Source organism: Danio aesculapii, chromosome 2 (assembly GCF_903798145.1).
Source record: "Danio aesculapii chromosome 2, fDanAes4.1, whole genome shotgun sequence".
NCBI lineage: Eukaryota > Metazoa > Chordata > Actinopteri > Cypriniformes > Danionidae > Danio > Danio aesculapii.
The window spans coordinates 5,545,350-5,572,584 of NC_079436.1; the positions used below are offsets into that span (position 1 = coordinate 5,545,350).

The window sequence follows — 27,235 nt, forward strand, 5'->3', positions numbered from 1 at the left end:
AAAGGGCGGTAAATATATCATTTATTTTAGGAAGCGTTTACTAAAGCAGGAGGCTTTAAACCAAGAGTCCAAGGACCCTCAGGGGGCTGCAAGGGAAAATACTTGACAATTAATAACAAATAAGTAATCAATAAAAATGTATTTAAAAAAAAAAAACATTTCATTAAAAACAAATAATAAAAGAAGTCGGATTAAAATAATTGAACAATTTATAATTTCAAAATATGAAATAAGCGAATATAAAATAAAATAATTAAATTATAATTAAAATAATTATAAATTATAATGAATATTAATTAAAATAATTAAAATATTACAAAAATATTTAATATTTATATTTAAATCTAATATCTAAATATTTTAATATATATACAATTTAAATAAATAACCTAAAATAAAAATGAATAAAAAAGAAAACAAATGATATTAATACTAGGAATGAGTAAATAAATAAAAAAGTAATTACTTTCCAAATAATATTTGAGGACAACTTACAATATTAAACTTTCACATTACAAAACTTGGTCTTCTGTTTTATTATTATATATATATATATATATATATATATATATATATATATATATATATATATATATATATATATATATATATATATATATATATATATATTTAAAAGCTGAAAAACCCCTGCACTAGACAACTTTAAGACACTAATTGTAGACAATTAAAAAAAAAAGTACTTAAGGATCAAATTTTTTAAATGGTTGTATTCAAAATAATGTTTTTTTATTTTAATAGTTACTATTATTTCAGACTTTATGTAATAAACACAGCGAAGAATGCATGGAACCTGCTTGTAGTGGTATAGAAAAAAGGAGGGAAAGTTAGCTTTAAATGTAAGGGCCCATCTCGTTTTTTGTGGCCCCTCCCCCATCTCACAGTAACCTGAAACCCTTGGGGGAGCAGCAACAGAAACATGGGAGTGTCTTGCTGCTCCGCTCATTAAATATTCATCATCTGAGAGGTTCATTATCACAGCACAGCTACAATTAAAGATATACTTATTGTCTAAATGATGCGTCGCTATCACAGTCATTAAAGGGATAGTTCAGCACAAAATTAAAATTGACTCACTATTTACTCACCATCAAGTCGTTCCAAACCTTTATAAGTTTCTTTCTTCTGTTTAACACAAATTTATATGTTTTGAAGAAAGCTAAAAACCTGTAACCATTGACTTCCATAGAGAAATAAAAGATATATATGGAAGTCAATGGTTATGGTTAAATCCATAGATTTTCAGCATTCTTCAAAAGATATTGTTCACTGAAAAAAAAAACTTGCTTTAAAGAGATATTCTCCCCCAAATTAAAATTCTTTCCTACACACCCTTCAACTTGTTCAAACTTGTTACTCAGCTTAACAAAAAAGGAAGGTATTTTGAAGAATGTTGACAACTTCTAACTCTTGACTTCCACTGTGTTTCTTCCTAAGATGGATGTCAATGTCTACCAGTATACAACATTCTTACAAATATGCTTTGTGTGTGTGTGTGTGTGTGTGTGTGTGTGTGTGTGTGTGTGTGTGTGTGTGTGTGTGTGTGTACATACTTGTTTTTATACCTCAGTGGAGACTTAAACCTGAATACAGACAGATTCATGGGGACTTGTGTCCCTGTGGTAACCAAAATTGAAGTCTCCGTGGGTAAACATGCTTACAAATCACACAGAATTAAGTAATTTAAAATGTAAAAATGCAGATTGTTTTATGTGGGGGGCGGATCTAGGGAGTGCTAGAATATACGCTTTGTATAGTAGCAACATCATTATGTTTATGAGAGTCCCCACTGGTATACAGGAACAAGTTTGTGTGTGTTTGTGTATGTACACAGAAAAAAAACAAAACTTAAAGGTTTGGAAACATTTGAGGGTGTGACCACACTTTAAAAAATGCTGTGTTCCACACAATCAGTTTGATTTGTGTTGGGACAACATGAAGGAATTAAGCTAACGTATTAGTTTTTACAAATTTAAGCTGGGGAGCCGGAAAAAACCCGTAAAATAATGGCCGTTAAGTTACAGAAATTTACTGTAAAATAATAGACGCTAAATTACAGAAATTTACCGTAAAATATCGGATGTTAAATTATAGAAATTTACCGTAAAATAACAGACGTTAAATTACAGAAATTTAACATAAAATATTGGAAGTAAATTATAGAAATTTACCGTAAATAACTGACGTTAAATTACAGAAATTTACCGTAAAATAACAGACGTTAAATTACAGAAATTGAACATAAAATATCGGATGTTAAATTATAGAAATTTACCGTAAAATAACAGGCGTGAAATTACAGAAATTTATTGTTAAATAATGGACATTAAATTACAGAAATTTATCGTAAAATAACGGCCGTTAAGTTACAGAAATTTACTGTAAAATAACAGACGTGAAATTACAGAAATTTATTGTTAAACAATGGACTTTAAATTACAGAAATTTACCGTAAAATAACGGCCGTTAAGTTACAGAAATTTAACGTAAAATAACAGACATTAAATGACAGAAATTTAACGTAAAATAACAGACGTTAAATTACAGAAATTTACTGTAAAATAACGCATATTAAATTACGGAAATTTACCATATAATAACAGATGTGAAATTACAGAAATATATTGTAAAATAATGGACATTAAATTACAGAAATTTACCGGAAAATAACAGATGTAAAATTATAGAAATTCATCATAAAATAACAGACGTTAAATTACAGAAACTGACCGTAAAATAACGGACGATAAATTACACAAATGTAATGTAAAAGAATAGACGTTTAATTACAGAAAATTACGGTAAATTTCTAAAATTTAACGGGTGTTATTTTACGGTAAATTTCTGTAATTAAACTGATGAAATTTCACTGCAAATTTCTGTAATTTAACAGCCGTTATTTTACAGCAAATTTCTGTAATTTAATGGCTGTTATTTTACAGTTTTTTTTTTTACAAAAATGTAAAATAACAGTTTTTTTTTACAGGATTTAACAAAACAATCAAGTTGTCTCAAAAAAAGCAAGAATTGTGTTGATTCAGCCCATTTTAAATAAGCTATTTGAACAAATGTTTTCATTTTCGGGTGTATTATCCCAAAAAAACTAACAGTAAAAACATACTTTATGTGATGTACGTCTAAACTGCAATATTTAGTTGCCATCTGATTATTCACCTAACTAAATGTGGCCAGATTAACTGCAAAGTAAGTCATCATATTTACAAAGCAAGCCCTTCCTATTGGCTTTGGCCTGTGTAATCTCTTGGGGAGGGGGAGAAAAGCCTGAGAGAGTCAGTTAATCAGTCCTGGAGACCCTCAGTGCTCGCCATCTGTGCCAAACACACATTCATTAGTGCGAGGAGACCTGATAAACACACACACACAGGGATCCTCTTTAACCCGAAGCAGAAGGGAAGTAAGAGGCCACAGATCCTGTGACATGTAATCGAGTCCTGCACTTTCCAGATGAAAGACACATATAGAGTAACTGTACATCTATGCAGAGTCGGTGATATCATTCAGGAGACTGATTGTTGTCATTTAATGTTAAAAGAAAGAGTAGGGAACACAAACAATCGGATGATTTCTACAAATTAAACCGTTCACAGTAAAAAGTGTAGTTATGTGTAAAGTGTTAAAGCTTAGTTCAGCCAAAAATGAACATTGTGTTATTAATTACTCGCATTTATATTGTTCCTTCACAAATTAAGATATTTTAGATGAAATCCAAGAGCTCTATGGGCCCTATGCAAAGACTGTATATATATATATATATATATATATATATATATATATACACACATATATGTATATATACATATATATATTTGCATTCATGTAAATAGCGCACAAAAACAATTGTCTAAATTGTGCTAGTGGATTCAAAATCCTTTACACTAAAAATAGATTACCTCAGGTACTTCTTTGAGGATTATAAATTAGAGATAAAGCACATCAGGTTTTTAAATCACAGAATAAAGCCTAACAGAACACAAAGCATTGTTGTACAAAACTGAAGGGCTTTAATCTGTGAAAACAACAGTCCTGGATGTACTTTATGCCAGTAATTATTCTGCTACGTGTCGGAAAACATACAAATAAGACACAAAACATTGTTCTGAGCCATAATAGTTTATTAATTTAATAATTAAACGCAACGTTGACAGAAATGAAAACAGCTGATGGATTATACACTAACCTGCGCATAATTCAGTCACAAGATGGCGCCAAAGAGTCAAAAACGCAAAGCTGACAGAAACGAAAACAGCTGATGGAGTATACACTAATCTGCACACTATTTAAACACAAGATGGCGCCAAACAGTCAAAAATGCAAAGCTGACAGAAACAAAACAGCTGATGGAGTATACACTAATCTGCCCATTATACAGTCACAAGATGGCGCCAAACAGTCAAAAACGCAAAGCTGACAAACAAAAGCAGCGGATGGAGTATACACTAACCTGCGCATTATTCAGACACAAGATGTTGCCAAACAGTCAAAAACGCAAAGCTGACAAACAAAAGCAGCGGATGGAGTATACACTAACCTGCGCATTATTCAGACACAAGATGTTGCCAAACAGTCAAAAACGCAAAGCTGACACAAACAAAAGCAGCGGATGGAGTATACACACTAATCTGCCCATTATACAGTCACAAGATGGCGCCAAACAGTCAAAAACGTAAAGCTGACAGAAGCATAACACTAAAATCTCTGAGGAATATTTCCAGTACCTTGTTGAATCTATGCCACGAAGGATTAAGGCAGTTCTGAAGGCAAAAGGGGGTCCCACCCAGTACTAGTAAGGTGTACCTAATAAAGTGGCCGCTGAGTGTAATTTATATATATATATATATATAAATAAATCAAACAATAAATCTAAACCATTTACCAAAAAGGTAAAGGTCTTCATGGAAGCATTGGTACAAACAAGTCACTCAGTTAAAAACTAGCAGCAATTCTTTCTTTCCTTCAATAACCCCCCCCCTACATGAGCTATACAGCCATACGCTTGTTTCATAACACCTCTATGATGTGTGAGAATCATTGCTCTTCACACAAAGAGCCACGATTCAAATGTCGTACCACCTTGTGAACCAGAGGCTAAAGTTAACACACCTCTAATATTCCTGTTTTTCTAGCAAGAAACAAAGACGTGAGTGTTTCCTCAGGTGGCAGGAAGCAAACGGCAGTCTATGGATTTGCTATTACAGTTTTAACACAACAAGAAAATAGTCAAAAATTCAGAGTCCTCCAAGCCAGGCCGATGCTCGAGTTTGCCTCGGGTGTGACCTAAACGATGGCAAACAGAAGGAGGAGGAAGACAAAAAAGGAGCAATATTAACCAAACTAGGGCAAGCTTTCCAAATCCCTTTTGACAGCATAATGAGGGTGCCATAAAAAAGAAACAGGTTAATTAAATCCACTCAGTAAATTAAAGCGGAGGCTTTCTCTGACTACGAGTGGCACAAATTTATCGATTACTCTCAAGGGAAGCGAATTCAGGCTGGAAACAGAGCTGTAGCTTATGCATCACCAAACATTAACCTATTCACCTTCAGGTGATCTCTCTGGTTGATAAAAATCACACGTGCTGATTGGTTTTACAGCTAAAAAAAGGCACTGTCGTCTTACAGCAAGAAGGTCGTTGGTTCGAGTCCTGACTGGGTCAGTTGGCATTGTTGTGTTTGCATGTTCTCCCCGTGTTAGGTTTCCTCCAGGTGCTCCAGCTTCCCCCATGCGCTATAGGTGAATTGGCTAAAAAAAATTGGCCGCAGTGTATGTGTGTGCGAATGTGAGAGTGTATGGGTGTTTCCAAGTACTGGGATGTGGCTGGAAGGGCATCTGCTGCGTAAATTATATGCCGGATTAGTTGGTGGTTCATTCCACTGTGGCAAACCCTGATAAATAAGGGACTAACCCGAAGGAAAATTAATAAATGAAAACTATTAGCATCCATTGTAGGAAAAACAAACACATTGGAAGTCAATGGTTACAGGTTTCCAGCATTCTTCAAAATATCTTCTTTTGTGTTCAACAGACAAAACAAACTCATAAAGGTTCGAAACAACAGATGAGTAAATGATGACAGATTTTTCATTTTTTGGGTCAAAAAAACATACATATAAAAGTTACACTGTGCTGTACGATGTCGAGTACAATTTAACTAATCCACTGTTAAGTGAAAATTCTACGTAAACATTAGCAATGAACCTTTTTTTTGCTAAATTATTATGAAAATAATTTAAATTCAGCTAGATCCCAGCAAACAATTTTGTGTTTAATAGACGTCTAATATTTCCCAGAGATGGGTTGCGGCTGGAAGGGCATCCACTGCGTAAAACATATGCAGGATAGGTTGGCGGTTCATTCCGCTGTGGCGACCCCTGATTAATAAAGGGACTAAGCTGAAAAGAAAATGAATAAATAGACAACTAATAGAGATCTAAACGTAGACAGCTTGGCTAAAATAAGGCTAAACTTGGGTTGTCAGTGAAAATCTAATAGACGTCTAAGAATAGCCCAAAACTAGACCAGTCGTCAAACAGACAGAGTTTATATGTGTAGTCATTCATTTCTGTTTATTTGATGACTAGTCTAGTTTTGGCCAATTCTTAGACATCTATTAGACTGTCACTGACAACATAAATTTAGCCTTGTTTTAGCCAAGATGACCATGTTTAGACGTCTATTAGACATCTAATAGACATCTTTTAAAAATCAAAAAATGCTTGCTGGGATGTTTATGCACCTTCTATCTTAATTTGTTTAATTTATTAACCTTTTATACATACTTTCATATACTAATTGTGTTTTAATACTAGAAAAAAGATATAAGTATTTCAACTTGACCTTAAAAAAGACTTTGTCTCTTAACATCATTTGATACTAAGCATATGTTGTTTATAATGAATTATATGCAGTGCTTAATTTGAGCCGGATCCTGTTCTGGGAAATTTATTTATTTGAACTGATCCGACATTAACTTTTGCGTGGTGAATACCTGCATGTGCGAGAGTGAGAGACTGTGAATGGGTCCAAGTGAAAAGCAGCGAGCAAAGCTGCTGTGTGGATTGTGTACGTGCACACACATCACTTTCAACCAATCAGCTTTCTTACATTTACAATCACTCTTATTGGTTGGTAATTATTGTTTCACACGGAGTGAGCAGAGAAAATAAATGACAGTGGCCTACGTACAGTTGAAGTCAGAATTATTAATCCCCCCTTTGAATTTTTCTTTCTTTTTAAATATTTCCCAAATGATGTTTAACAGAGCAAGGAAATGTTCACAGTATGTCTGATAATATTTTTTCTTCTGGAGAAAGTCTTATTTGTTTTATTTCGGCTAGAATGAAAGCAGTTTTTAATTTTTTAAAACCATTTTAAGGTCAAAATTATTATCTTATTTAAGCTATATATTTTCGATAGTCTACAGAAAAAAACATCATTATAAATTCACTTGCCTAATTACCCTAACCTGCCTAGTTAACCTAATTAACCTAGTTAAGTCTTTAAATGTCACTTTAAGCTGTATAGAAGTGTCCTAAAGAATATCTAGTCAAATATTATTTACTGTCATCATGAAAAAGATAAAATAAATCAGTTATTAGAGATGAGTTATTAAAACTATCATGTTTAGAAATGTGTTGAACACAGAGGCAGTCAAGCATATACAATAATTAGTTTGATACCACGAGTAAATCTGATAACGAGCCTAATCAAAAGAGATCTCATGAAGATGAAACTGTGCACCAGAATCAGGATAGCAGGAGACAGAAGCAAAGCAATCTCAAGTCAGCCAGAAAACATGACAGAAGAGGTATGGGCTCTTCTTGAACATTAGACAGAGTCATTTTCACTTGGCACATAATAGTGAAGTGACCTGAATGTCAGTGGTGTTAGTAAACTGAATAGTGATGTTTCAGTCCATTTATGCTTATAGCTACTAGGCATGTGCCGCTATCACACTTTCATGCTGCGATTAATTGATTGAGCTTTTATCACGGTATACGGTATTATCACGATATTGTAATTTTACTAGAGAAACAGGTAAAAAACACAAAAAACTTCAGTTTCGTCAACTTAGTAACTTTAATAACTTTTTAATTAACTAAAAGTACTTCAAACATTTAAATACAAATAAATATAAATAAAACAATACACAATATAAAAGTAAACTTGAGCAATTATATCAAAGTGAATGTGCAAAGGGAAACCGTCTTCGATCAGCAATCCCTCTGCATTTTTTTGGAACCCAAAATATTTCCAAACCTCTGACTTTACCCTTTTTGAAGGGGGATAAATTGTCGGCAGCGTTCCTCCTTCCGCCATGCTTCTTCTTCGTGTGAGGATTAGTGAGCGGTGGCACGCACTGTGTGCACACAGTGCTTCTACATGTGGGGATTGTTTACATCAGAGTGCGCATCAGTTCTGCGCAGCATATACGCAGTGTTTCTTCAAGCGGTTGATGGAAAATAAGCTGAAGGGGGATAAATTGTCGGCAGCGTTCCTCCTTCCGCCATGCTTCTTCTTCGTGTGAGGATTAGAGAGCGGTGGCAGCGGCGGCGCGCACTGCGTGCACACAGTGCTTCTACATGCAGGGATTGTTTACATCAGAGTGCGCATCAGTTCTGCGCAGCATATACGCAGTGTTTCTTCAAGCGGTTGATGGAAAATAAGATAAGGCGCGTTCTAAGAATATAAATTCGGATCTATTATTTTTCACGGTATTTTGAAGTGCCCGCGATAACAATATCGTGCACATTCATTACCGTGATTTATCGCATTACCGAATACCGGCACAAGCCTAATAGCTACATGTTTGTTTTTACCCATGGTTGACCCATAACGTTATATTGCACAAAACAATTAAAAACCGTTAAGAAATTGTATAACGCCATGTTACGGGAAAAACTGAAAGTGTGTGGTGGACGTCAGTGACGGTAACTTTTATTTCCTGGTTTTGTTCCGCAAATGATCCATTTACAAATTAAGGAGTGATTCTAACTAGTGTTTATTTAAAAACAATATACAATTCGATACTAACATCACACTTTCATCTTTATCTGAACACATTTTTAAAGTATTTGCAGCAAACTGAAAGATGAATTTAAGTCTGCTAGATATGTATAACGAATGCCATGATGATTTGTGTCATTACATAATTGTAAACACCTACACTTTTTGTACTGCACTTATTTTAAGCTTCTGACATGCATTTTCAGTCTTGAAGTGTGAAGAGATGTTCAGAAGCACAGAGGAAATGACGAGAATAGCCTTTTCCTTTTAAAACGCTGTTAAAACAAAAGCCCTCTAGAGAAAGTACCCTTAGTAGGTGAACTCCAATACATGTTTCACTTCCCTGTATACACTCAAAAAGAATGTTTGCTGTTTGTTCAAACTACTTATTTAAAATGAGATTAAATAACACAATTCTTAAGTTTTTTTTGAGGACAACTTATATGTTTTATGTTCAGTCCACTTAAATTTGTAAAAACGATTAGGTTAACTTAAATCGATGTGTTGAGACATGAAGGAATTGTGTAGAACCCAGCCTTTTTACTGTGTACATTGAGGTTTGTCAAACTACTTGTTTAAAATGAGCTGAAACAAGGTTGTTTTTGTGGACAACTTAATTGATTTATGTTCAATCCACTTACATTTGTCAAAACGATTAGGTTAACTTAATCTCTTTGTGTACAGACATTAAACATTTTTTCAGATGCTTTATACACAAATACTTGCGTATATATGTTCATTACTAACCTTTCTATGAACATGATTTGATTATAACTGCAGATCAATGATAGTATGAAATAGCCTACTGTAACGTTTGCAATTATATAAAATAAATAAATACAACATATAAGAGCACATACAGACCCTTACAGTCTCCGATATGTTATCATTCACAGAAAAACTACACACAACATACATTTAGTCCTTATTTGGACTTAAAAACAACACACAACATATAGCCCACAGTCAGAGCAAACCTCTTATCTGTGTCTGTAATCTTCACCAGCACATGTAACCTCTATTAGAAAGAAATTCTGTCATTCCTAGTTCATAATAGTCCAAAAGGTGATGATAATATTTAAACATGGCAGCTTGTTCATATTTTAGGTTGCTGAAAGAATCTTTCGCTCCTTTTTTTTCCCCGGTCTCTCCTTTGTTATTTTGTTTGTCCGTTTCTGAAAGTATGTCAGAAGCACTTCAATAATCACGCGCACGTTATTATCATCAGCTCCAGAAGTTCGTTATTTCAAATACAGATGCACGGCGAGTGATCGCGAGCTCTCTTGAGAAAGTAAAACCGCTCGCACTTTTAGACGACCTTGTGAACAACAACAGGATACACTGCAGATTCTCTTCTTCTTGGTGTTGTGGCTGATCATCAAGACGACGACAAGGTTTGCTTAACCATCGACCATGGCTCGTTATTATATGTATATACTATTACGGTGTAATGTTTCGACTGTCATGCATTCATTTTCTTTTTGGCTTAGTCCCTTTATTAATCAGGGGTTGCCAGTGGAATGAACCGCCAACTTATCCAGCATATGTTTTACGCGGTGGATGCCCTTCCAGCTGCAACCCATCACTGGGAAACATCCACACACTCATACACTGCGGACAATTTAGCCAACCCAATTCACCTATACCGCATGTCTTTGGACTGTGGGGGAAACCGGAGCACCCGGAGGAAACCCACGCGAACGCAGGGAGAACATGCAAACTCCACACAGAAATGCCAACTGACACAGCCGAGGCTCGAACCAGCGACCTTCTTGCTGTGAGGCGACAGCACTACCTACTGCGCCACATGTTTCAGCAGTGTACACTCAAAGAAATATTTTCTTTTGCTTGTTCAAACTACTCATTTAAAATGAGCTGAATCAACACAATTCTTGAGATTTCTTTGGGACAACTTAATTTGTTTATGTTGAATCTGCATAAATTTGTTAAAAGTGTTAAGTTAACTTAATCAACTTGTGTTGGGACAATGAATGAATAGTGTGGAACCCTGCATTTTTCAGTGTATTTAAAAATGGCGCTTGCTTTGTTTTCATTCTCCTGGCTTGTGCACGAGCGAGTGACGAATCTCGGTAAACCAATAGCGTTCAGCTGCGCGTTTAGCTCCGCCTTTTGGTACCCTTTTGGCTCGTTTCCACTGACTGGTACGGTTCGGTTTGGTACGGGTCACCTTTATCAAGCTTGCGTTTCCACTAACAAGGGTACCCTTTTGGTGGGCGTAGTGTATGACAGAAAGTTTCAGTCGATGTCATTCTAGCTCGAGGAAATGTCTACAATTAAGCTGTACGGGTCACTTACATATCATATGAGAAGCGCTTCTCACAACACAGATGCTTTACACACATAAATACGTCTGTATAATGTTTATTACTAACTTTTCAATGAACATGAGTTGATTATAACTGCAGATCAATGACAGTGCGAAACAGCCTACTGTAACGTCTGTAATTATATTAAATAACTAAATAAATGAACATATATAAACACATACAGCCCCTTACAGTCTCCGATATGTTACCAACTACAGAAGAACTACACAGCAGACATTTTATACGTATTTAGGTTCAAAACAACACAAAATATAGCCCACAGTCAGAGCAAACCTCTTATCTGTGTCTGTAATCTTCAGCAGCACATGTAGCCTCTGTTAGAGAGTAACTCCATCATTCTGAGTTCATATTAGTCCAAAAGGTGAAGAAAATAAGTTAGTTAATCATGGCATTTTGTTCATGTTTGCTGAAAAATAATGTGCTCCTTTTTTTCCGGCTTCTCCTTTGTTTCTTCACGCTTCACTCTCGCGTTTGTCAGTGTCTGACAGGATCGGGTTTTAAAAGCACGTCAATAATCAAGCGCAGGTTATTATCATAAGCTCAAGAAGTTTGTTATTTCAGATATAATGTTAGACGCGCGGCGAGCGCTAGCAAGAAAGCGAAACCGCTCGCGCCTCAGACTGGCTCGTGAAAAACTACGGTGCACAGGGTAAATCTGCTCTTCTTCTTGGATTTGTGGCTGTTCATCCAGACGACGACAAGGTTTATTTGAGCCCAGATCGACCATGGCTCGTTATTATATGTATTTATAATTCCGCTTTAATCTCTCGCTGTGTATTTCAAACATGGCGGTTTTTTTGTTGTCATTCTGGCTTGTTGCGTAAGCGAATGACGTATCTCTGTAAACCAATAGCGTTCAGCTGCGCGTGTGGCTCCGCCTTTTGGTACCCTTTCTCGTGTTTGGTACCCTTTCGAAAGAGTGCCGAAAAAGTGGTACGGTACGGTTCGTTTTGGTACGCTTTTTGACAGTGGAAACGGTCCATTTTGTTGTGCTAGGTACTCTTTGGAAAGGGTTTTTGGTACCTTTTGACAGTGGAAATGGGCATAAAAACATACCGACTCATACTGTACCGTACCACTCAGAGAAAACAGGCCATTTGTACACTGAAAATAAATGATTAAATAGATTTACTCAATTTTTTTTTAAGTTAAGTGGTTGAAAATTTATATTGGCGGAATTTAGACATTAAATTAAGTAACTTTCAACATTTGTTTGCTTAAATTCAGCTCATATAAATCATTAGCAACTACTAACCTAAAAATGTAAGCTAAAAAGCAGCTACGTACGCTAAAAAACACAAAATCGTAAGATCCAGCACACAAATGACTAAGCAAATACTTCAAGTGTGCATTTCTGCAGCTCGGCAAGGACGCCGCAGACAAACTGCAGAGCATCACGACTTTGAAGTGGGATGTAGGTCACACACACATATCTCTAGCATGAGCGCACAGTTGCTAACGTTGTGCTAACACTGCTCATAAGCTGCAGTAGCAAATGACTGCAGTGCAGGATGGTGGAGAGAAAAAAAAAACCCAAGAACAAAAAAAAAAAAGGCATGATCTAAGAACATCACCTTCAGAAATAGCACCGAAAGCTGCTCTTAGGTGCACTGTGCTATAGGTAACTAAGATCAAGTCTAGTGTCCTGGCCAACAGCCACTGTGAATGGCCCAGATCTGTAGTGCCAGCATGAGGTCAGCGTTTCCATGGAGAGGGGGACCAGCTGAGTGCTAATCTGCTGTTGTTTATGCATTGGAAGAGGAAAGGAGGGGCAGCAGAGGATTGTGGGAAGGGAAGGTGGGGGTGATAGATCTCTGCTCGGCTCACATTTGCATATTAGAGCGTTTCGCTGCAGCAGAACAAACCGGAAACAGTTGAGGATTACTCGCAGAAGGTTAAGACAATGGTGTGGCAAATTAAAACTAAACCGACAGGAACAAAGGTGTCATAGGCGGGCTTTAAGACAAATAAAAACAAGTCACCCATTAATCGAGGGTTTTTCCGCATTCAAAAAATACCGGTGGATTCTATAGGCTGAGGTGAAAAAGGAGGTGTATTCACAATTTCATTGGCTCCACCCCTTTCCGTACTCTCCTGCACCTCCTCCACATGAATATTACCAAGGGGATAATGCATTAAGCCCCTTCAAACCCCTCATGAAGAGCTCTTACTCTAATCCAGTGAGTGTCACAAAAGACCCTGTTTCCTGAGGATCAGATTGTAATGTTTGAGTGTTTTTAGTGCTGCAGACACGGTTATGCAAGCACAAAAGTCCATTTCTTTGCATTAAGATTCTGTTTATCGCTCATGGTTTGTAAAGGATGTTTCCTAATAGGAACTAGTGGCTTTGTATTTGGCGCCACCCACTGACTAAACATCCTCTTTACTGAAAATCAAAGTCTTTCCACTGAGCTGCTCATGGTGCTATTTATAGCTTTAAACATTACCTAGCGGAGCAACTTGAGAAGTGGCCAGTTTGAGAACAACATTACAAATGAATTAAATGGAGGAGAACAGAAGTATCCTGAAAATAAGCATTTTGGAGATTTGGTTATGAAATAAAAATGCAAGAATTTGATATCAGTGATAGTTCACACAGAAATGAATGTGTAGTTAATTTTTCCAAACCTTTATGAGTTTCTTTATTCTGTTGAACAGGAAAGAAAATACACTACCTGACAAAAGTCTTGTCACCTATCCAAGTTTTAGGAAGAACAAATAATGACTTCTAGTTGATCATTTGGTATCAGAAGTGGCTTATGTGAAAGGCAAAGGCCTATAGATTACACTTATTATACCATAATAAAATATGATCATGCCTTGATTTTTAATCATTTCATTAGGACAGTAAGCTCTGATTTTGCTTAGACAAAAGTCTTGTCACATAAAAGAAATAATGTACAGTATAGAATAGTCAGAGGAAAAAGATTGAATATTGTGTCTGACTCCCATGAGCTTGGAGGACTGCATCCATACATCTCTGCAATGACTCAAATCACTGATTAATAAAGTCATCTGGAATGGCAAAGAAAGAGTTCTTGCAGGACTCCCAGAGTTCATCAAGATTCTTTGGATTCATCTTCAACGCCTCCTCCATCTTACCCCAGACATGCTCAATAATGTTCATCTCTGGTGACTGGGCTGGCCAATCCTGGAGCACTTCTTTGCTTTGAGGAACTTTGATGTTGAGGCTGAAGTATGAGAAGGAGCGCTATCCTGCTAAAGAATTTGCCCTCTCCTGTGGTTTGTAATGTAATGGGCAGCACAAATGTCTTGATACCTCAGGCTGTTGATGTTGCCATTCACTTTGCAGATCTCTCGCACGCCCCCATACTGAATGTAACCCCAAAGCATGATTTTTCCTTCACCAAACTTCACTGATTTCTGAGAGAATCTTGGGTCCATGTGGGTTCCAATAGGTCTTCTGCAGTATTTGTGAAGATTGGGATGCAGTTCAACAGAAGATTCATCAAAAGAATCGACCTTCTGCCACTTTTCCAAATAATCAACTAGAAGTCAAGTTATTATGTGTTGCCCTTACAACTGGGATCGACTACAAGACTTCTGTCAGGTAGTGTGCTTTGAATAATGTTGAAAACCTGTCACCATTGACTTCCATAGAAAGAAAAACAAATACTATGGAAGTCAATGGTTACAGGTTTTCAACATTTTCAAAATATCTTATTTTGTGTTTAACAAGAAATTCAGGTTTGAAACAAGTGAATATGCCAAACTTCTCATGATCTCAAATGATTATGCTTACAATTGAAATAATAATATATAACTTTTTATCTTAAATGTAAATTAACTTTTCATTAAAAAATAAAAAATAAAACCCAATCGCAGGCCAGAGCAAGGTTAAAATATTGAATGTGAATGTCAGTGCTGAATTAAATTAAATCCCCCACAAACAGTCATGAAAACACGTTATTTAATCAACATTACTGCAAGTATTTGTCTACAAACACATTACAAAGTTGAACCCAAAAGCTGAAAATGTAGAGAAATTTAAATGGTTATAATAATAATAATAAACCATGGGCAAAAAAACATGATAATGTTCTGTAAACAACTAATCAGCAGCTGTTTAACTATGGCCTTTTCAATAACATGTGTCTTGATAGTGTATAAATAAATGACTGGGTATATATATATATATATATATATATATATATATATATATATATATATATATATATATATATATATATATATATATATATATATATTATTTTGTAATCATTATTAGTTAACGTACTTGTTCTGAAGCTGGATTTACCAAAATTGAGTTTGAAAGAGCTGCTGAACAACAAACAAGTGCATGTACATGTATATGATGTGAATCTGTAAGGCTGCCCGGCCCGTGTCTGATCTGAGCCCCCAGCAGAAAACTGCACTGAGAGAGAGACTCTGCTCACAGTCGGTTTAAGAAGAGGGCATAAACATAGCGGCTCAGCAAACACTGCTTACATATGGAATGCATATGTTCTTCATGGATGATGCTCTTCTCATTTCCCCAGCGACAGACTGCCAGAGAAGACAAATGCAGACATTAGCGCTGAGAGAATGGACATGCTAACATGTGGACATCCAAATGAACAAATAAAATACTTCAGGAGTTAAAGCTGCTGTACGCAAGTTTTGCCTCTTTGTCGGCATGTAAGTTTGAAATGTGTGATTGTATTTATGTGTTAAAGCATATAATTTTTTACGCGGCAATTTCATGTGCATTTTGTCAGTAAAACTGGTTGTAGTAAACCTCCAGCATATGCCTTTAGATGGAGCAGAGTTAACCACACAGTTGTAGTACAGGGATAAGCCATGCAAAAAACAGTTTGAATTTGGTTTAATAGGTCAATGACATTGGGACAATCGTTCTGCGAAAACGACAACTGTTTACGTTATTATTGACCAAATAATTTTTTTTTTGCATAGCTTATCAGTTGAGTAAACTAAGCTATATAAAAAAAAAAGTTTACATTTGAATTTGGTTTAATCAATCAATAATGACATCGAGATAATCGTCCCGCAATAACGACAGCTGTTTTCGTTATTATTGACCGATTAAACAAATTTAAATTAGATTTTTTTGCATAGCTTGTCATAGAGTTTACATTTTAATTTGGATTAATTGGACAGTAATGACACAGAGATAATCATTCTGTGATAACGACAGCTGTTCTCATCATTGACCAAATTAACCAAAACAGGTTTTTTGCATAGCTTTTTAGTTTTTAGATTTGAACTTGGTTTAATTGATCAATAATGACATTGAGATAATTGTTTCGTGATAATGACAGCTGTTTTAGTCATTATTGACGGTTTGAACTGAATCCGATTTGTACGTTTTTTTTTTTGCATAGCTTGTCAGTTTTTACTAAACTAAGCTACGCAATAAAACGGTTTAAATTTCAATTCAGTTTAATCGGTCGATAATGACATCGAGATGACAGTTCTTCAATAACGACAGCAGTTCCATTATTGACTGAATTAATCAAGTTTTATTAGCCAAAATTAGAGTTTTTTGGTCAATAATGACATTAAGATAATTGCTTCGTGATAATAACAGCTGTTTTAGTCATTATTGACGGTTTGAACTGAATTCGATTTTTAAAAGATTTTTTTTTCCGCATAGCTTGTCATTTTTAGTAAACTAAGCTACGCAATAAAACGGTTTAAATGTCAATTCAGTTTAATCGGTCAATAATGACATCGAGATAATAGTTCTGCGATGACGACAGCTGTTTTCATCATTATTGACCAAATTAACTGAATTTAAATTTAAAGAGATTTTTTGCACAGCTTATCAGTGTTTAGTAAACTAAGCTACACACAAAAAAACAACTATTTAATTTTGGTTTAATCGGTCAATAATGACATGAAGTTAATCGTTCAGTGATAACGACAGTTGTTTTCGCCATTATTGCCAGATTAAATCAAATTCGAATTTAAATTTTTTTTGTATAGCTTATCAGTTTAACTACAGTTTAAACTACGCAAAAAAAAACGGTTTAAATTTGAATTTGGTTTAATTGGTCATTAATGACATTGAGATAATCATTCCGCGATAATGACTGCTGTTTTCATCAATATTGTCCGATTAGACGGAATTAATTTATACAGATTTTTTGCATAGTTTATCAGTTTTTAGTAAACTAAGCTACAAAAAAAAAAAAAAGTAAACTATGAATTTGGTTAAATCTGTCAATAATGACATTAAAATAATCGCTCTGTGTTAATGACAGCGGTTTTTGTCATTATTGAACGATTAAATCAAATATGAACAGATTTTTTTGCATAGCTTATGCAAAGAACAGTTTAAATTTGAATTCGGTTAAATCGATCAATAATGATGTTGAGACGATCGTTTTGCAATAGCGACAGCTGTTTTCATAATTATTGAGCGATCAAACTGAATTCAAAGTAAACAGGTTTTTTTTGCATAGCTTATCAGTTTTTAGTTAACTAAGCTATGCAAAAAAAAAAAAAAAAAAAAAAACACGCTTAAATTTGAATTCGATTTAATCAGTCAAAAATGACATCAAGATAATTATTCTGCAATAACGACAGCTGTTTTCATCATTATTTAGCGAATGAACTGAATTCAAATAGTTTTTTCCATAGCTTATCAGTTTTTAGTAAACTAAGCTATGCAAAAAAAAGGCTCAAATGTGAATTCGGTTTACTTGGTCAATAATGGCATCAAGATAATCGTTCCGTGATAATGACAGCTGTTTTCGTTTTTTGAACGGATTTAACCGAACTGGATTTTAAACTGATTTTCTAGCATAGCTTATCAGTGTCTAGTAAACTCTGCTCCATCTAATTCCACATGCTGGAGGATAGAACCGGCTTTACTGACAAAATGCGCATGACAATCGCCTCTATTAATTCACCCAGCTCTAAAGGCAAGTGCAAGTGTTGGGCAGTAGCGTCGCTACAATTAGTGATACTACTAGCTGAACTACATTTCTCAGTAGTGTTGCTACTTTCTAAGTCCAATAGTCCTAATTTTGCCAAGTAGCTTTTAGCTTAGCTACATTACCCAGGGGGTAGCTTTTAGTGTAGGTAGGCTATATTTTAGTTAGCGTAACGAATAGCTTAGCTCGCTACATTTTCCAAGTAGCTTGCCCAACCCTGGTGCAAACAAACATACACAACAATGCCGGAAGTGGTAGGATTGCTGCCGTGTTTGGAAATGGATTTACTTCATATTATAAGCTAAAATGGAGATGTCTTAGAATTTTCACTGCCCTCAGATCAGAAAACATCACACACTTAATGAGGGAACCTTCCTGTTTATAAGTGTAGCCGGGAACGCTGAGATGTAATGTAATAAACACTGGCTAGGATCTTACTTGTTAAAGGTGCTGTCCTGGAGGTTCAGAACCAGGCTGTCTGCATTCAGGTACACCTTGTTCTGAGAAGCTGCCACCTGGTGATGAGATATACAGAGATTCTGAGAAAAGGCCTTTGCTTTAACATAAATGGCATAACAGCATACTATATACTCAAGAAACAGTTAAGACAGAGACGCACAGCAACAAAGCGCCATGATCCTACTCATTTTCAGCAGGAAACCTCAGGCGACATGAGTGAAAGTGACTGTTGCAGAGCGGATGTGGGAGTGTGAAGAGGCGCAAAGCAAAGTGTAACTCAGAAATGAGCAACCATTTTTGGAGTGAAAACCAATAGGAGTAAAGAGTGTGTTGGTGGAGCTTGCTATCATTCAAAGTAAAAGCACATATCAGCAATTCCAGAGTTATGGATGTGACTTTTGCAGTAAACTAGAAACAAATTCACAGAGAATGTATATATTAACAGTATAAAGAAACACCTGTTTTTAAATAAAATCTGAAATATTTTAATTTGTGAATGTGTTTTATATATTAAAGGAAATAAAAGGATCTGATAAGCACTTAAGTTTACAGTTTACCACATAATTTGTTGAATCAAACCCAAAAAATAAAAAATAAAAGAAATAACACCAATAAAAAGGATAAGAGTTAACTGTGTAGAACAAAAAAATATTTATTTGACTTTGTTTTACATTTATGAGGGAAAAGCTTCATTGTGGATGTGAGATCTAAGTTTTATGGATGTGAAACTAGCTCTTTTATTTTTCCATAACAAGAGTAATAGGTTGAAACACATTTACTGTCATCCTACAAGCCGTGAGACCATTTACGGTTACATTTTCAAACCATAATTTTAGTCAAAACCAGGGCTAATCAATCGGCGGCCCATAGGCCGAACTTGGCCCCCATGACAATTTGTTCCGGCCCTCCAAATAGTGTGACCAAGACATCAAAAATAAATTTAGTTCAGTCGAAAAACTTATGAAGTGACGTGCGTCTGTTCAATACAGCATCAGCTACAGTTGAAGACTGCGCAGAGCGTTAGTCACCTGACATTGAGCGAGTGGCGCAAGCAGCCGAAAACATTTGGATACTTAATCGTGAAGGCTTCTCAACGCCGCGTTTCGGTTGCACAGAACGAAACTGCTTCAACTAAACAATGTTATGCCACATGTGTGCTAGTTTAAAGTTCCAAGCTTATACACCAAGGCTAATATGCACGCACACTAGATTAACTATAGCAGCGGGCCGTTCACATATCGCATGTTTTCCGCACGCAAGTTCGTTATTTCCAATGTAAGAATATATACCAATATGCTTGTGCAAGTGAAGGGACTCGTTCGCGCCTTACAGTACAATGTAAACAAAAGATGTGTTGGACGAATTATTACAAATTATTAAAATGATCATGTATGTATGAACGCAGATGATAACAACAGTTCATATAAATACTTACCAAATATAAAAGCTTAAATTTACATTAGAAGTGAAAACCAACCATGATTAATCTTCAGACTATATAATCGTACAACCAAAATCTATAATTGTTATGCAGATCAAAACATAACATATGAATGTGTCTGAATGTAGAAGCCTACTTAAGCAATGCACTGCTTTTGTTGTGCTTCGAAATACAAATCCAAATTAAATTTGTTAAATCTCGAGATAATGCAATTAATCTTTGCCCAGCCCTAATATATGCATGAAAAAAGAATATAAAAACAAAAAACTGCTGGACAACAAAATATTGCAGATTTTTCCCAATACTGTGCAGCTTCACTACCAAATGATCGATGCCACAAATTCTGAACCCGACCCATGTCCAAGGCAAATTTTGGATTCAAACTGATTTAAAGGGTTCAACTTTAACTAGTCAGTTGCTTTGCCTTGCCTAGCCTTAAGGGTCATCAGCATCTTAAAAGTTTTTTAACATTTAGATAAAAAAACGTATTTACATTTATATGTAATATCATCTTTGTATCAAATTACAAAAAACTAAATACAGCTTATATAAGGTTTATGTAACGCAGTGCAAGGGGGCAGGAAAGTAAATTTGACATTGTTCTCTCTTCTAGTTCCCCTTGTCAGTCTCACACAATTTTTTCCCTTTTTCTTTTATTATTCCAGCAAACAGGATTATAAAAATAGTTTTTTTCACTCTCCAATTGTCGGCGCTTTAAATTTATTTTGGCTGCTGATAAACCAGTAAATGTGAAAAAGATCCAGTATTTCTGGTCATCATCATAATAATAATAATAATAATATTGTGAAATCAAACCAGTGAGTTTCACCTCAATTGAACTGAACTTACCGTTTTGGCAATATTTTGTGCTGCTCTGATGCGTCGGAGTTTCAGGTAACCCGGGTTCTTCGTAACAGCTTGACCCAACTAGAGTGCACAAACACACAATAAAAACAAGTCACTCTGTACCCTTGGTTGGCCTCTTTGTTTGCCGTCAGCAGACAGCCATTGACCTGTGGCCCATTTTAGAAACAGAATTGCATCATATCAGCAGGAAAGAGTCCAACTGCAAAGTCATTTCTGAAGACACACTGAGTGTAAACGCCGAAACATATAGTTAAAGTCTGAATCATAAGCCCTCCTGAATATTTTTTCCTCCAATTTCTGTTTTAACGGAGAGCAGATTTTTTTCAACACATTTCTAAACATAATAGTTTTAATAACTCATCTCTAATAACTGATTTCTTTTATCTTTGCCATGATGACAGAACATAATATTTAACTAGATATTTTTCAAGATACTGTGGTTCTTCGCTATACTGTGGTTCACCTTTCGCGGCCTTTCAGTTTTGCAGATTTTTTAAGTGCAAATTGACATGCTCTTATTCTTCTTTTTTTACAGCACATTGTGTTCTGCATTCTGATTGGCTGTAGAACACTGTCAATCAATCTCCTCTGTGTCTCCTGTACAGTACAGAATGTGTTCAGCTTGCCAAATTAACATAAATCTGCGATCGCCAACAGTGCAAGTTTCAACAAGGATGCAAAAAGGGTTGTAACCGTCCACAGCAAGACCATCGTAAAGGGCAGTGCAGCGCCACGCACCACGTATTTTAGAATTGTAAACATAGGTTTATATCAGGGTACGCACACCGGTGCCACAAGTTGGCGGTTGTCTGAATTTGAACGGTTGAACGGCACCTGAATAATTTCATTTTAAATAACATGTGAATGTGCGCGTCTGGTGTGTGTTACTCCCAACTATCATGTGCGTGGCGCATCCGGTGTGCGACCTCCTTAAGTATGGAGTCTGCTTTAGCTTTATGGATCAGTGACTGCAGAATAAAGAACATTACGCTGGATTCCAACATTATCCACACTAAAGCTAAAAAGCTTCATGAACCTCTTGCTGACAGCGATGAATGTTTGCACCTGACAACAGGTTTGGATCTTCTGTGTCATTCTATAATACTGGACTTTACTATGAAAACTGAACTTTGAGAGTGTTTAAACAAGAGGAAAATGGAAATGTTAATGCCTGTCTGAGAAACGTGTGTAAAGTGTGTAGCGAAGGGTTTTACAGCCTTAAAACATCTAGAATAATTTTAAAATTTTGTTATTTTTAGAACGCAACTGCCGCAAAATACAGGACCACTGAACTAGCAGTGGTGTAAAGAAACTAATTACAAATACTCAAATTACTGTAATTGAGAAGTTTTTCTCAGAAATTGTAATTTACTTAGTAATTTTAAAAATGTGTACTTTTACTTTCCCATTTTAGTACATTTTTAGTGCAGTATCGGTACTTTTACTCCACTACTTTCCTTCAACCTGCAATCACTACTTTGATTTTCCTAATCCACATAGACAAGAAAAAAATAGTCCTGTGAATCCTGTCCAATCAAATCACACATAGAAGGTAAATCACATATTAATGAACTACCTCAGACATGACCGATTTATAATTGCAGCAAACTGTTCGGAAGCATTAAAAAGTGTTCAAGAAGATGTCTAAAATCTTTACACGCATTGACCCAGAGACTTTTTAGATGCATGTCACTGATGAGAAGATGACGGATGTTTACTGTAAGATGACCGAAATGGCCTTAAACACCCAGCAGGCACAAGACGTCAACATGACGTCAGATTGATGTTGTACCTCAACATCGTGGGGACACTGCACTTTGTTTGGAAATGAAAACTGGGTTGACGTCACAGCCCAACATCAGGCCGACATCCATGTCTATCGTCCAACCTAAAAATCAATCAAATATCGACATCTAATGATGTTACAGCTTGACGTTACCAGTATGACGTCTATCAGATGTTGGATTTTGGTTGCCACACCTGATAAATAAATTTCAGTATTTGAAGTCAATATGACGTTGATTTAAGATGTTGGCTCGACGTTGGATTTTGGTCACTTTCAACACAGCCTAAAGTCAATTAAATATCAACATCATTTCACGCCGTTATTGGACATCAAAATATCGTTGTCCTTAAACGCTGGCTAGACATTGAATTTTGGTCACCTGACATCACAACCTAAATCTAACCTAATATTGACATCTTATGATGTTGTGTGCCTGCTGGGTAATAACTAGGCCCACACGGAATCTGCGTGTGCAGACTTCTGCAGATTTTTAACCCATCGTTGAGTCTATTTATTTACTGGTGTAAAGGTGTGTAAATTTATATTATTCCGTTTTTAAATTAATTTCACTAATATTATTGACTAATATGAAAATATTAATATGATTTATTTACAATACAGTTTATAAAGTAATGTTTTCTGTCTCTTAGTAGATATATTATTAGAGAAACTTCCTTCGTTTACTAAATAAAGTGGATCTAATTAGATTTGCATTGTAAATATTAAATAAAAGTTAAAAAGGTATTATTTTTTATTTTATATATTAAGATTTTAGTTAAGATACTCCAAAAATCATTGACATGAATCCGCAGATTTAACAAAATTTTGAGCAGAAATAGCAAAAAATGTCCCTAGCAATAACTAAATGCAGTACAGAATGTTACGTTTACACACATCCACAAATTCCATGTAAATGCATCAGCTTTTTACAGCGTAATAATCACTACTCGCGAGTAGTTTTAAAAGGTCTACTTTTACTCATACTTTGAGTAATATTTACAACAGATACTTTTATTCTACTTACGCTAGGGGTGGGCATATGACCTAAAATTAATATCACGGTATTTTTCATCTTTTGAACGGTGACGGTATAATATCATGGTATTACTTTCAATAGCAAAATAATATACATCTCAAGGAAGAACGGACAAAAGAAAGTCTCACTTCTATCACTCTTTAAAAGTTTTGGTTTGGGTCATTGTAAATGCTCAGTCTCGTTATGAGCTGATCTTCATTTCTCTGTGTTGGTGGAATAAAGCAGGCGAGTCAGCCGCACCAATTTATGAGCAGACAGAGCAGGATTCTCGCAATGACCACCAGCGCAATTCCGCTCTTTGTTATGAGCCGTAGTTTCAGTGTAAACTTAGTAAAGGTGAGTTTCTTTGGCGATGATGTGTACAGTGTTAGATTTTATATTTAGCAGACACGCGCTTTATATTTGCGCTGAACACGCGGTGAATGCAACGCATCGAGATTCGGGCACCTTCTCCGAAAACACTCGATTGATCTCAGCTGGCGGATCAACATTTACCTCATGTCATGATCATGTCATCTGCGCCATTATTAATATTATAACTTTAGGTAAGGTTTGCAAACCTGTGCACTTTTCACTCTTCAGCCGTTTGCATTTCCTGCAGTAACAAAAGCTCCCTGTTATCTGACAGCGGGAAGCGTTGAGTGACTGACAGCTAATATGAACCAATACAGCAGCAGGGTAGAGCGATTCAGCAAGTTTTTAGAGAAAATCAAATCAGATTGCACTACAACCATTATATTCAGACACACAAATGCTCCCAAATATTTTATGAGGGCGCATAGATTAAATTTCGGGCGCTCATGCGACCAAAATGGTTGCAATTTCGAGCCCTGTAGTATAAGGACATGTATTCAGACCACAACTGAACGTTTGAAGAAAATTGAATGCCTTATTATTTAAAATTAGCTATTTTTGATGTAAATGCAGCCGTTTAAGGTGCATAATTGATTTATTACGGTATTAGAAAATCCATGTCGTGGCGCAATGTCACACCGGTGATGACTATGACACCGGTGTACCGCCCACCCCTAACTTACGCAACATTTTTAGGCAAGTAATGGTACTTTTACTTGAGTATAATTTGTTTAGCGCTCTTTCCAGCACTGTGTACTAGTATTCAAAAGTGACATTTAAAGGCTTAACTACGGTAATTAGGCAAATCATTGTATAACGATGGTTTGTTCTGTAGACAATCGGAAAAAAATAAAATAAAGCTAATAAAACTGCCCTTAAAATGGTTTAAAAAAATTTAAAACTGCTTTATTCTAGATGAAATAACTAGACTTTCTCCAGAAGAAAAAAAATTACAGGAAACGCTGTGAAAAATTCCTTCCTCTGTTAAACATCATTTAGAAAATATTTGAAAAAGAATAAAAAACTCAGAAGAGGACGAATCATTTTGACTTCAACTGCAGCTCATTTACATCAACATTAAACTACAAACAAAAGTGTGTTATGGTTGTTGATAGCTTGTTGAGAATGAGTGCTCAAAACTCACCCGACTGACTGTGGCTTAATTAGCACAGAAGCAGCACTCGTTAATTATATCTGATAATTGCAGTCATTTACCACTCACAGATCCAGAACATAATAACAGGGAATAATAATTATATGAAACTAAGTGTTTGTGGATGCAAACAGTGCATCTGGGACGTAACCACGGAAATGCCTTATAGTGTGAATGAAAGGGAGAGATGGTTTCAGTGATGGTCAATGTGTGTGTTTGTTGAACGGGAATGGAAAAAGCAGCATCAACTTACCATTTTAGCAGCCTCGGCTTCACCTTCAGCCTGGATAATCTTCTGTCTCTGGTCCTGCTTGGCCTTCTCTACGAAGAACTGAGCCCTCTGCGCCTCCTGCTGGGCTACAGATCAACAAGAGACACGTTATTTAGGGGAAAAAGCTCTCACAACGGGACAGCAGTTGGCATTACCTTCCATCATCAGTCACACGACAGATCTGTTCAATTTATAACAGATGAAAATAAAAATTATTATGTTTAGTTCTTAAAGAACAGTGTTGTGCAAGTAGGGTCATTCAGGTAAATGGGAAATATTGACTAATTAAAACAAATCATAGAATGACAAGAGTGCCCTCTAGTGGACACACGTTGGCAGATACCAGTGATAAATAAACACACACACGTTGGTATTGGTGGATTACAAGGACTCTCCATAGGCATAATCTAGTTTATACAGTAAAAAAAACACTTATCATAAAGGGCTACCCCACCCTTAAGCCTAAACTCTCAGGAAATCTGTAGCAATTTGAATGTCCTCATTAAGTACGAACTGTTTTGAATTATGAGGACACAGTAAACCACCTTAATCGAGACATACCCATGTCATTATTCAAATTTCTGTCCTTGTAAACCACCACAACCAGTGCACACACATCACACAATTAAAGCCAAAATTATTAGCACTTTTTATTTATTTATTTTATTCAAATATTTCCCACATGCTCTTTAAAAAAAATATATTTTTTTTAAAACATTTTTTTCACATAATTGTTTTAATAACTAATATGTCCTGTCTTTGCCATGATGACAATGCGTAATGTTTTACTCGTTATTTAATTGTTTTATTAAGACAGGTTTAAAACATTGCCTACTTTATTGCAGCAAAACTAATAGAAATAAGACTTTCCAGAGGAAAAATAAATAAATAAAAAGAATATAATATACAGAAGGGCTAATGATTTTTGCCTTTAACTGTACATATACACATATATAAAGTGCTCAGCATAATTGAAAATTTAAAAATGATTATTTTTATCCATTTCTCAGCGAATGTAATTTGGTGCATTTAAACAAAATAGATTTATTAAACATATATTCATGAAAATAATATTTTAGTCACCAAACATATTAAAAAATTACAAGAAAATACAATTGAATTCAAGCAAAATATTGCAAATAAAGTTTCAACCTACAAAATTTCAACAAAACTTTCTATTTTTTTTTTGCTTCTCTTGATTATTCCTCTTTTTAAAATTTGTATTAAATATTTTTCTATAACATTTAAATTTGGGTCTGCTAGTTTTTGGGCCATTATCATAAGTTATTTTGTTAGATTAGCTCCAGCTTTGGCTTCGGTACTGACTTATCTAATGTATATGCACAAATATAATATTTTAAAGCTTCCTATTTAAAAATAAATAAATCAAATTATATATATATATATATATATATATATATATATATATATATATATATATATATATATATATATATATATATATATATATATATACACACACACAGCGAAGTCAGAATTTTCACCCCCTTTGAATTTTTTTTTTTTCTCTCTTTTAAATAATTCCCAAATGATGTTT

General features: G+C 35.3%; 1 protein-coding gene across 1 annotated transcript in view; it reads right to left on the minus strand.

Moving 5' to 3' along the window:
* Positions 1-15,611: 15,611 nt before the first annotated feature.
* Positions 15,612-27,235, minus strand: part of phb2a (prohibitin 2a) — a 23,367-nt gene continuing 11,743 nt past the window's right edge. Inside the window, exons 7-10 of the mRNA XM_056471456.1 lie at positions 25,660-25,763; positions 21,060-21,137; positions 18,749-18,825; positions 15,612-15,917 (exon numbers count right to left, since the gene is read on the minus strand). Of these exons, the coding sequence (XP_056327431.1) occupies positions 15,899-15,917; positions 18,749-18,825; positions 21,060-21,137; positions 25,660-25,763 (278 nt within the window). The 3' untranslated portion in view covers positions 15,612-15,898. The remainder of the gene's footprint in view (positions 15,918-18,748; positions 18,826-21,059; positions 21,138-25,659; positions 25,764-27,235) is intronic.